General features: G+C 37.8%; 1 protein-coding gene across 3 annotated transcripts in view; it reads left to right on the top strand.

The window, feature by feature from the left end:
- CLUL1 (clusterin like 1) overlaps positions 1-13,329 on the top strand; it is a 41,872-nt gene that overhangs the window by 24,893 nt on the left and 3,650 nt on the right. For all 3 annotated transcript variants that reach the window (XM_069468202.1, XM_069468203.1, XM_069468204.1), the window contains exons 6-8: positions 3,418-3,555; positions 8,880-9,094; positions 12,353-12,537. In XM_069468202.1, the coding sequence (XP_069324303.1) occupies positions 3,418-3,555; positions 8,880-9,094; positions 12,353-12,537 (538 nt within the window). The remainder of the gene's footprint in view (positions 1-3,417; positions 3,556-8,879; positions 9,095-12,352; positions 12,538-13,329) is intronic.

The following is a 13,329-nucleotide window of genomic DNA, read 5'->3' on the forward strand; positions in this document are numbered from 1 at the left end:
AGACATTCTTTTCCCAGATGAGCAAATGTGGGCTATTTATCAAGAGTAGTCAGGCAGGGGCTGTAGGGCATTCATATGTGGTTTCCATCACTTTTCTGAACAGGTGGTTGATGAGGAATAAGCCTATTGCCCCTAGAAAATCTGCCTAATGAGTTGACATTTTGAGCTTTGCCCTTGTGGTAGACTAAATAACTACTGCCCAAAGATATCCACACCCTAATCACCAGAACCTGTGAGTTTATATTACATGGCAAAGAGAATGTAAGGTTGTAGATGGAATTAAGGTTGCTTATCCACTGACTTTAAAACAGGGAGATTATTCTGGATTATTGCAGTGGATTCAATGTAATCACAAAGGTCCTTAAAAGTGGAAGAAGGAGGCAGAAGAGAATCAACAGAGATGGCGGCAAGAGGAGTTGACCCTACTTTGCTGCCCTTGAAGGGAGACGAAGGGGCCATGAGTCAAGGAATGTAGGTGGGGTCTAGAAGCTGAGAATGGCATGGAAAAGGGTTCTCTGAAGCCTCCACAGAAAACCAGCCCTGCCAACACCTTAATTTGAAGGTGTCTTGGATTCAGAAGTCTGAAGTAGGTCTCACTTCAGACTTCTTCCCTAGAAGACTGTAAAATAATGAATTTGTGCTGTTTCACACCACTAAATTTGTAGCAATCTGTTTTTTTTTTGTTTTTGTTTTTGTTTTTGAGACAGAGTCTCACTCTGTTGCCCAGGCTAGAGTGAGTGCCGTGGCATCAGCCTAGCTCACAGCAACCTCAAACTCCTGGGCTTAACCGATCCTACTGCCTCAGCCTCCCGGGTAGCTGGGACTACAGGCATGCGCTACCATGCCCGGCTAATTTTTTCTATATATATATTTAATTGGCCAGATAATTTCTTTCTATTTTTAGTAGAGACGGGGTCTCGCTCTTGCTCAGGCTGGTCTCGAACTCCTGAGCTCAAACAATCCACCCACCTCGGCCTCCCCGAGTGCTAGGATTACAGGCGTGAGCCACCGCGCCCGGCCTGTAGCAATCTGTTAAGCAGCAGTAGGAAACTAATACACACCTCTTTTCAGTTACAGCTTCCATTTACTGAGCCAGTCCTGTGTGTCTGTCAGCCCTCATGGATGGGCCCATTGGTCATGATAGTCCTAAGAGCCAAAATTAGAAAAATAGCTAAAACTGAATAATGAACACCATTTTAAGAAGAGAGGCAATAATAAAAAGTCTGAAATATCTTGATATTTAATGTTATTTTTTATTTTATTGAGTGTGCTTTCATCTTAGTCTTCATATGGAAGAATTTCTTTCCTACCTTGGTCTTTCTAGATCTCAGTAATTGAATAGCTCTTGCAATTGTTTTTACTTGTTTTATGAATCCCTAGAAAGAACAGATGAGATCATGTTGTATTGTAGCTTGATATAGTGCTGGATGCCAGGAAATCTGTTTCTAATCCCGCCTTGGAGAGTGTTTGCTGACCTTAATTTTCCCGTAGGCGAAACAGACAAGCAAGTGGGGAGAGTGAATGATTTATCTCAATGATGGTACCAGAAGTAGCTGCCTAGAAGTGCTCTGAGGTTCTGTTGTGGCTGGACTGAGGTGATAGATTGTGCCGTGGGTGCAGGATGGGGAGCTGGTGTCATATGCACCTGGAATTTGCCATCCTGGATCTATGTACCGGGTATTAATCTAGATGCTGGGAATAAAACAATGATTATGACACAGTCCCTGACTTCTAGGAGCTCAGTCCAGAGAAAGGAAAACAGATTAATGGACAATTACATCATCATATCTTAAGTGAAATGTCAGAATGACAAAATTAAAATGGCAAGACCAAGTCCCTTCCCTCAAGAGACTCAGAGTCTAATGAGAAAGATAAGAAAGCAAACACTACATAAAACAGGGACGAATTCTACAGTGGCACTCGTCACAGGGGTCATGTGGGGCAGAGAGGAGGGTCCCAGAGGCAGCTGGGAAGAAATGACTTTCTAGTCACCAAAGGAGATGGTTGTCTTACATACCAGACGGTCTGACAGTGCTTCATTGTTTTTAAACAATGGACTTCACAATTTATCTCAAAATAAAATGTTTTATTTTTAAATATTGAGGATTTAATATAACAGAAAATTATTAGATTGTAAATTAGCAATAAATTTTTCCTAATGTCAAATGTTCCATTTGGGAACTGCCAATTTCCTTTGGGTGGACTTCTCTTTTACACTAATATTTTTATGTGTATTGTTAATTCTCCTAGAAAAAAATGGGTTCTCAAAATGTGATCTGCTTTAGCCATTTTCCTAAATCTTTGACCCACTGTTTGTAACATTATACATATTATATATATGAAGTACAATAAAAAGTAATAAAATAAATACCTATCACCCAGTTTAAGAAGCAGATATTTCCAATGTCTTTGGAACGCCAATGTACTTCCCAACTATAGCATTAAAAATTTTAAATATTGGCCGGGCGCGGTGGCTCACGCCTGTAATCCTAGCACTCTGGGAGGCCGAGGCGGGTGGATCGCTGGAGGTCAGGAGTTCGAGACCAGCCTGAGCAAGAGTGAGACCCCGTCTCTACTAAAAATAGAAAGAAATTATATGGACAACTAAAATATATATATATATATAGAAAAAATTAGCCGGGCATGGTGGCGCATGCCTGTAGTCCCAGCTACTCGGGAGGCTGAGGCAGTAGGATCGCTTAAGTCCAGGAGTTTGAGGTTGCTGTGAGCTAGGCTGACGCCATGGCACTCACTCTAGCCCGGGCAACAAAGCGAGACTCTGTCTCAAAAAAAAAAAAAAAAAAAAAAAAAAAAAAAAAAAAAAAAAAAAAAAATTTTAAATATTTGTGCTTAACAGGTAAGGTAAAAAATAAATAAATACAGATAAAAATTTTAAATAATTATTAGAGGTTTTTTAAATAGAGAGAAATCCAAAGAAAAAGTGACTCCTAATCACCTATTTACTTAACCCTATTGACATCAGACAAAATAATGATAAAAATAAGATGCACTAACTTTAAAATATTTCAAATATACAAAGGAAAAAAATAAATGAAAGCCAACTTCTCCCACCCCATCAAGTCCCTCTTGCAAAAGATAGTTACTGTTAATAATTCTCATGATTTCTTCTAATTTTATTTCTTCTAAATAAAATTACATGCATTACTATGTATGTGTGTGTGCGTGTGTGTACTAATAATACATTTCTAGTAATGAGATTCCTGGAATCAAGGGTATGTGCAATTTTTAATAGGTGTGAAATTGTCCTAGGAAGTGATTGCACCAACACACACTCCTGTGTTTGAATAGAGGAAAAAGATTTTGAAAGCACTGGTAAGAAAAAGCAGTGACATTGTCTCTACTCTATTCAAGTGCAAATTCTAAGGACACCAATGCGTATATGATGTGTTCCCGCAGGCCCTGAGCAGGGAGGCCTGATTTCAAAGATGTTACCTGCACAGGACAGAAGACTCTGTGGGGAACTTGGCCAGAATTTGTCGGGATGTTTCCAGTTTCACGAAAGATGCCAAAGATGTCAGGATTACCTATCTGAAGGTAAGTAACTACTATTTTCTCAGGATTTCAATAGTATTCTGGACAGAAGACAAAATCTCACTTTCACAAGCATTGTGGGTTCATTTGCCTTCCTTAAGTGCTTTTTCACGTGCTCATATTCATCTGGGGGTGTTCAATGTAGATTTATACATTTTCATTCATCCAAAGTATGTCATTCTTTCCCTTTCTTTAATTCTCTAATTGTTCTTGTGCAATTTTTTTATTGATTAAAGACCAAAAAAACCACTAATATGTGCAAAAGAGGTTAACAATGAGCAAATTAGGGCAACTCCTCCCTTCTCACTACAAAGGAAATCAAAAACCCACTAATGAAGGAAATCTTTCCATTGTGCAAATCAATGCTTAGCCAAGTGAGATATTTGTTTGAAAGTGGCACTTATTCTTTTTGGTTGGTGGTTTAATTATCTAATTTAATTTAAATAGGGAAAGTGGCTTCTGCTTATAAGCCCCAAGAAGGCTGTCCCTCCTAGACTTGGCCAAGAGTGGCCTTTCTCCTTCCTTCCCCGGCCGGAAATCCTCCTCCTTTTCCTCCGTCCCTCCCCTCATGCCCCTTTCCTTCTCCTGACTAAAGTTACTCCTCCCACCTCACCAGGGCCATTTGGCAGATTTTCTTACAAAATACAATAAGAGCTTTTGATTCCTATTTTTCTGCATTTTATCTTGCTAAAGCCCTAGAGGAAGGAAATTTAGAAAGTGTGGCTAATGGCTTGGAGTAGGAGGTTTCAAGACACATTTAGAAGAACACAAATTAATATCTTGACCAATTATCCTACCACACTAACTCGTGACTTGGGGCAAGTTGTTTAGGCATCTAGGCCTCAACTGAGTAATCTGTAAATAAAGGACCTGAGATAATCTTTGAGTTCTAACAAAATTATTCTATAAAGCAAGTTCAGGAAAGATCAGATTATAATTTCTTAGCTGCACAATAATAGTTCTTGTGCCCTTACATCCCTCAAAGTAAAGACCACTGGAGTAGTATTTACATCTACAGAAACAGCAAAGAGGCTGGGCGCGGTGGCTCACGCCTGTAATCCCAGCACTCTGGGAGGCCGAGGCGGGAGGATCGCTCAAGGTCAGGAGTTCGAGACCAGCCTGAGCAAGAATGAGACCCCCGTCTCTACTAAAAAATAGAAAGAAATTAACCGGACAACTAATAACATATATAGAAAAAGTTAGCCAGGCATGGTGGCACATGCCTGTAGTCCCAGCTACTCAGGAGGCTGAGGCAGTAGGATTGCTTGAGCCCAGGAGTTTGAGGTTGCTGTGAGCTAGGCTGATGCCACGGCACTCTAGCCTGGGCAACAGAGTGAGACTCTGTCTCAAAAAAAAAAAAAAAAAAAAAAAAAAAAAAAAAAAAAAAGAAACAGCAAAGAGCACAGCCCTCGGAAACTCCCAGTTGGCTCTCTTCTCAATCCTCTAACAATGAAGTATTTGCAACAAATTTACCTATGAGAAAATGGAGAATAGAACTGTTATGATCGTGAACAACATAATATAGAACACATTGGTTTGTGACGTGTCATTAGATATACCATAGTACTAATAAAGGTTACCTTTGGGTTTTAAAATTAAGGATGATTTTTTTCCTTTCTGTATTTTCCAAACTTTTTACCATAAACATACAGATGCTTCTTGACTTAGGATGGGGTTGTATCCTGATAAACCCATTATAAGTTGAAAAATCATTTAAGTCAAACCATTGTAAATCAGGGACCATTTGTACATGTATGTATATGTGATATTAAAACTTGTCAGAGATCTCTAAAACTTGTTTGATTTTTTTATATGGTATGACTTTTATTTAATCATCCTGCTCAAGAAATCTGTGCTTTACAGATTAATATTGTTTATTAATGAAATAGGTCTTTCTGTTGTGCAAATTAATGCATTGCAGATGGTTTTATTCTTTTTTTTTTTTTTTTTTTGTTGAGACAGAGTCTCACTTTGTTGCCCAGGCTAGAGTGAGTGCCGTGGCGTCAGCTTAGCTCACAGCAACCTCAGACTCCTCGGCTTAAGCGATCCTACTGCCTCAGCCTCCCGAGTAGCTGGGACTACAGGCATGCGCCACTATGCCCGGCTAATTTTTTCTATATAGATTTTTAGTTGTCCATATAATGTCTTTCCATTTTTAGTAGAGACGGGGTCTCGCTCAGGCTGGTCTCAAACTCCTGACCTTGAGCAATCCACCCGCCTCGGCCTCCCAGAGTGCTAGGATTACAGGCGTGAGCCACCGCGCCCGGCCTGCAGATGGTTTTAAACATCTAAATGCTTTGCAAATCAACAGGAGTAGGTTCCCATTCTAATTTTTTTTTGTTCAATTAAACAAAAAAAAAAAGAACTCAACAGAGCCTATTAAATTAGATCAGTATTTGTGTAGTTACTAACCCTTTTTAGAGTCAATAATACTCCTCTTTTCCTTTTGTTTAAACATTGCCAGCCTGGGCTCTTCTTTAGAATTCTCAGGTTAGCTGGGCTTGAGAGGGGGACCAGGTTATGGAAGCCACAGAACAAAGGCAAGGAATGATCTCTCCCTCTTCCACTTCATTCTCTCTCATTTTCTTCCCACCTCAGCAGTTGCTCATCTCTCCCCCTTCTTTTGAAAGCAGGGTCCATTATATAAATGGACTTGTCTACTCCTCCACATCCCTCTAGGGCCAAATTCTTTCCATGGACGCATCCACCCCACCTTAGAATGTATATTAGAGAATTTTGACATCTAGAATCTGTCATGGCAGAAAAAGGTTTGGAAAGCTTTGTGCTCTAAGTAGCTTTGATTATATAGAAACTGAACATTTGTGTTGGATTACCTAGAGCGGATGAAGGTCTTATTTCTCCTGAATTGCCAACTGGATGACAGCCTCTGTTTCATCATATGGAAGATGAGAATAATAGATCTACTTTATCCAGGTCTTTTGAGGATTAAATGTCTGAAGTATCAATGATTCTCATTATTCAAGTATTTGGTTTTTTAAAGTCACAGTTGCAAGGTTGCATACAGAAACAAATGATTTATAACAGAAAAATATATACCAACATACTGATCACTTACAAAAATAGTCCCACTCAAGCATCCCATCTATGTATCATTAACATCTATTTCCTTCTAGTCAATTAAAATATTAGATGAATAATCCCTGATTGTCACAAGATGATACAGAATAAATCAGATAATACAGTATAAATGTATCTGATAATCAGTGTGTGTCAGATAATGGATACAGTATACATCAGATAATACAATAAAAATGCAATGTAAATTGACTTTTACAAAGGTAAAAAATAAAGAATGTCCTAATGTGCTCCCCTACTGTTTAAAACTGTTATCATAAAATGCATTTTATTATAAATGCATAAAGAATGATATAATAAAAACCTGCGTGCCTACCACCCAGATTAAGAAATAAAACATTTCCAAAGCAGATGAAGCCCCCACTGTGTCCCCCTTTACATCACATCCTTTTATCCTCTCAAAAAGGAAACTGCTATTTTGATGTTAGTGCTTATTATTTCCTTGCATTTCTTTATACTCATAGCATGTACTTATATATATGTGCATATATATAATAGATACACCACATATACCATACATAGCAAATAGCAAATGTTTTACATGTTTTTAATTTTTTATTGTCAAAATATAATTTTTAAACTTAAAAATATGACTCATACAAATATAAAATGAGCACATGTCAAAAATTAGTTTACCTTATTAATGAAGGGACCACTGGGATGTTAGAGCTGGGCAAAAAAAAACATAAGGAAGACTGGAGCACTCATAGTCAAGGAGAGACAGAATGCTGCCATAAGATTACAAAATTAGACACGAAACTAGTAAATAAACTAAAGGGCAACAAAACTGTAACTTTTGCAGTTATCTTTTCTGTCAGACCAAAATAATTTACATCTCTACTGGACAAAAAACATTTGCAACTTTTCAATCCATAATTTACATCTAACTTCATAGAGTCCGGCCCTAATCAATAGTAAATATTCAGGCCAACAAAGGATCCTTTCCCTACAGAATTAAGTGATCTTTGGATGGGCCTCTTAGACAATAATTTAGCATGACATTGAAAGGACATGCAGCCATTCTTTTGCTTTCTTTAGAAGTTCTGGATAATTTTTCTTAATAATATAAATGTTATTGTGTATGTATTCTTTTGCAACTTAGTTTTTCACTCTGTAGTTTGCAAGTTTAGCCATGTGAATACATGCTCTTCTAGTTCATTAATTCACTGTTGTATGTTGGTCTGTGTAGGCATATCACAATTTATCTATCCATTCTCTAGCTTAAGTACATTTGTTTCCAAAGTTTTGCTATTACAAACAAATCTCGTATATTTTATCAAACAATAATTTTGTCTCTTCAATCAACATTTGATTTACTTTGATTGAATACTAAACACATAGGTATAATTATAATCTCATATTTTATAAATATAAGATAAAATATTTTGCAAAACATCAGAAATCCTTTTTTTATCCCACTATTTACTATATGTTTTTTGGTCCCAATTTTAAGTGGATTCATTATTTGTGGTTCTTTTCCTCTTTTCCATACTAATTCTGGTACTGGACATACACATCCAAATTCAAAATAGTAGTTTCCTTTTGAGAGGTTAAAGGGGATGCGATATGAAAAGTGTATAGTAGGGGTTTCTTCTGTTTTGGGGTTTTGTTTTTTTTTTTTTGAGACAGAGTCTCGCTCTGTTGCCCAGGCTAGAGTGCCATGGTGTCAGCCTAGCTCACAGCAACCTCAAACTCCTGGGCTCAAGCGATCCTACTGCCTCAGCCTCCCAAACAGCTGGGACTACAGGCATGCACTACCATGCTCAGCTATTTTTTTCTATATATATATTTTTTAGCTGTCCAAATCATTTCTTTCTATTTTTAGTAGAGATGGGGTCTCGCTGTTGGTCAGGCTGGTCTCGAACTCCTGACCTTGAGCGATCCTCCCGCCTCAGCCTCCCAGAGTGCTAGGATTACAGGCGTGAGCCACCACGCCTGGCCTTGGGTTGTTTTTTTAAAACACAGGTGGTAGGCACATGGGGTTTATAACAAGAAGTTCTGTCTCCAGCCCAGTTTGTTACGTAAAACCATATAATTAAAAATTAAACTAGATCTCGTTTGCAACTGATGTAGGCAATATTAGTAATTACTCCAGAACAACAGGAATAAACTAGGAGCTCCCACAGGCAAAGGGGAAAATAGAAAGTGCAGGGGCTGAGAGTTAAGCTCTTGTCGCCCTCCCCCAAGTTTCATGGACCTTTCCCTTCACCGAGTTACTTTCTTCTTGCTAGACTGTCCCGATGTACCTGCACTACACACAGAATTAGAGGAGGCCCTTCGGCTGGTCAACGTATCCAGTGAGCAGTACACCCAGATTCTCCAGATGACCCAGCAGCACGTGGAGGACACCGCCTATCTGATGGCCAGGATGAGACGGCAATTTGGCTGGGTGTCTGAACTGGCAAACCACGTCCCAGAAACCGAGGTCATCTTTAGTTCAGTAAAGGTAAAGGCTAGACCCCAGAGTAGCTCTGGAGATTACACAGGCACACCTTGACTTTTCTGTTTATTTACTTATTAATTACATCTGAATTTGAAAAGAAGTTATGAGGAGTATTCATGTGTCTGTTGTGATTGTATTCAGGCTGACTTGATTTAATGTAGTTCATGGTCTTTAGAAAACAAGAAACTCTCCAAAGAAAATAAATTTAAAACACAAAATACTTTCTAGGCCAGAGATTGCTAATTCTGCTTGCAGTTATAGGCCTATACCTGATAGAGGTAACCTTGAAGAAATCTGGCCAAACTTCTCTCTTTTTAAGGTTTTAAGAGCGAAGACTTACAGATAAAGTAATTTGAGTTCAATTTTTGATTCCGAAACTTACCAGCTAAGTAAGCTTGGAAAAGTTCCTTAGCCATTCTATGCCTCAGTTTTTCCACCTGTAAAGTGGGAATAATACTAGCTATCTTAAAATGTATGTCTATAAAGTGATAGTATAAGTTTCTTATACAAAGCAAGAGCCCTGTAAATTATAGCTCTTATTAATTTTTGACACAATAAAGCCGCTGTATTATCTTGAGAATTAGACATATTTATACATTAATCTTCACATAAAGACTTTTTAATTTCAGCATATTATGGGGGTACAAATGTTTAGGTTACATATATTGCCTTTGCCCCACCTGCATCAGAGCTTCAAGCATGTCCATCCCCCAGACGGTGTGCATTGCACCCACATAAAGGCATGTTGTCATCTTAAATTGTACCTATATCATGACTGCCACATTCAATTACTCTTTTTGTATGACGATAAACAGTGACTTTCTTTCCTGAGACGTTTCTCCCCCCACCCCACATACACACACATTACATTAATAACCAAGGGCACCAGGGTAGTGATTCCTGATGACAAAAAAGACCTGGATACAAAAATCACTGAGCAGAGCATGGAAGATGCAATATTCTGTGCAGTGTGTGATGTTGGCACCCTACCCTTTTACCAGCTCCTGCTGGGTTGGTGCTGGTGCTAACCGCTTATCCCTGCAACCTTCGCCAAAGGACTGCCCCCCTGGCACTTACACTCCACAGCTCCCTGCAGGATCAGGCTGGAATAGAGGTCATCTGAAGCCACATCCTTGCTTAATTTCTTTCTCTTCTCTAGTTTGCTTTCCTCAGCCACTTAAAAGTTTCACCCGAGAGCATCCCTTTATAAACAAACCACTTATGTCAGAATCTCAGGCTCTGCTTCCAGGGAATTGAAACTATGATATTCTATAATCCAGCATTTTGCTCTTTTTCAGACTACAAAGTTGGGGGCCATGCATGGTTTGAGAATTAAGTTTAGAAAGTCACAAGCACGTTAAAAAACAAAATCAATAAAACACACAAAAAATAGAATAGGACAGACTGGAATAGAAAATGTTAGCATGCATTGTATTTAATAAGGCATATGCATGTCATGGAACTTTCACTTCTGTTTTGTGTATGTATATGTGTGTGTGTACAGACATAATGTGTGTAAATATATGTACATACATATACACATATATAGACATATGTGTGTTTGGAGTCATGATGTCTGTTACTGTAGACCACAGGGAAAGGGTTTTGAAAGCCACTGTTCTAATCCCTGCTGACTCTCTGATTCTATTACTTCATTAGATCATATTCTAGGAGGGTAAAATAATTCAATATATTTGATCATCCTCATATGTAGACTTTTAGTTTAATGAAGAAAAATTCTTACCTTGAAGAATAAAATTTTAAGAAAAAATTTAATAGTGCTTTTAACCTTTAGAAAGCTATAGCCAATATTTAATTGTTTTTATCATTATCAGTATTTTCCATCCTATGCTTCCATTTACTTCCATTTTAGTGTCTCTGAGTAACACTAACAGATTTATCTAAAATTCTTTATGTTCATAACAAAGGCCCCTCTATATAAAAACCTGCATATGAAATAAAATTATGGTTTCCAATTACATATTTTTATAATAATCATCACTAAAGGGAACTTACTATGTGTCAAGCAGTGTTTTAAGAACTTTCTTCATATATCTGATCTTTTAATCCCCTCCAGGACCCTATGAGGTAAGTGTATTATTTTCCCAATTTTTCAGATGAGGCACAAAGGAGTTTAAACAACCTATTGAAGTTCACACAGCTAGTAAGTGGTAGAACTGGAATTCAAATTCAAGCAGCCTTTATCCAGAATCAGCAGGCCTGACCACTTTGCTAAACTACCTGTAAAAGTTATTTTTCTCGAAATAGCTTTTATTTCATCATGTAAATGAAAGTGCAAACCCATAAAAGACCAAGTACTTAAGAGAAGGCTTGTGTAAGAAATATACAAATTCTAGCAAAGGAGAACAGTTATGGCCCCTGGTTGTAGTAATAAATAGTTACACGGGTGCTTGCTTTGTAATTATTAAACTAGACACAAATGCTTTATGCAGTTATGTGTGTTATATTCACTAAAAGAGAAGGGAAAAAAGTTATGCTAGCTATTCCTTTATCAGCTAGAATTATGGAATTACCAGGTTTAATTTGGCCTCCCAATGTTTTGGCTTTAGTTTTTCTGATAAGGGAATTTATTTGAAAATATTCCCAAAATAGTTCTCTTAAGGTCACATCAAGTCATATGCTAGTTCTGTTTTATTTAAATGGCTAAAATCAAAGTACAGATATATGCACTTGAGAATTCATTGAGGGAGTAACCAACGTGCATTTCACATGATGAATTCTTGCCAGAATCACACATCCAACCATAAATTGTAAATTTCCTAGGAAAACTCAGTACAAAACTTGTGGCGTAGACAGGAGTGCTCACCAACATTCTTCCTCCTCACTCGCGTTTCCCAGCTCCCCTGCAGCTAAGTGTTGTCATGTGGCAAGTTCTGGCCAATGAAACATGAGCAAAAATGACAAGGGTATTTCTAGGCTGAGTTAGTGAAGAGCCTGTGTGTGCATCTATTCTTTGTCTCTGCTGAGGGCACAAAGAAAACCATGAGTTCATCTGCGATAGCCATGAGATTATATGCGTCTGTCAACCAGGATTCTGAGTGTCTGCTGGTATGGAGTCCTTGTGATGAACACGTAACGTGAGTGAGAAATAAATTTTTGTTTTATGAAGCCCCTGGAATATTGGGGCTAATCTGTTACCTCAGCACAACCTAGCCTATCCTGACTGATGTGGTATTAAATTAATAGTGGATGTGTACCGGGACTTGGTAAATCTTTTATTATATAATCCTTCTTCTCTAGATAGTTCCAAGTGTTCATGAAGATAATTTTTCCAAACAAGATGAAACAATGATAGACTTAAGCATCCTGCCTTTTTCTAATTTCACACTCAAGAGCCCTCCGGAAGAAAATGCTGAGAGTTCTAACTTCATTGGCTACATAGTGGCGAAAGCTCTACAACATTTTAAGGAACATTTTAAAAATTGGTAAGCAGAGTACCTGATTAGCAATGTTTTGCTGACAGTAATAGATGATTCCTAAAAGGGAAAAACAAAACTAGTTTTTTAATACCTGGAAACTATGTTCAACCTCATTCATAAAGACATGAAAACAGACAAGATAGCATTTTCTGCCTGTCAAATTTGCAAATTAAAAAATCTCCACAAAATCCTGATAGAAGTGTAATGAAATGGGAATTCTTATGTTACTGTATTGTTGGGAACATGAACTAGTTTTGCCTTTTGGAAAAGCTATTTAACTATGTATATGAAAGGCATAAAATTTCTTTTTTTTTATTTCAGCATATTATGGGGATACAAATGTTTAGGTTATGTATATTGCCCTTGCCTCCCCTTCCCGCCTGAGTCAGAGCTTCAAGCGTGTCCATCCCCCAGACGGTGCGCATCGCACTCATTATGTATGTATACACCCATCCCCTCCCCCCCACATCTGCCCAACACTAGATTAATGTTGTTCCTAAATGTGCTCTTAGGTGATGATCAGTGAAACCAATTTGATGGTGAGTACATGTGGTGCTTATTTTTCCATTCTTGGGATACTTCACTTAGAAGAATGGGTTCCAGCTCTATCCAGGAAAATACAAAAGGTGCTAGATCACCATAAAATTTCTTTTTGATATAGTAATTCCACTTCTGGAATCAATCCTAAGGAATAAATCTAAATTGATTAAAAGTTCCACCTCCAAGATCTGTATTTGCAAAATTATTTAAAATAGTAAAATATTAAAAAATAAAATTAATGGTCCAAAATAAGAGTGT

This window comes from Eulemur rufifrons, chromosome 5 (genome assembly GCF_041146395.1).
Source record: "Eulemur rufifrons isolate Redbay chromosome 5, OSU_ERuf_1, whole genome shotgun sequence".
NCBI classification, from domain to species: domain Eukaryota; kingdom Metazoa; phylum Chordata; class Mammalia; order Primates; family Lemuridae; genus Eulemur; species Eulemur rufifrons.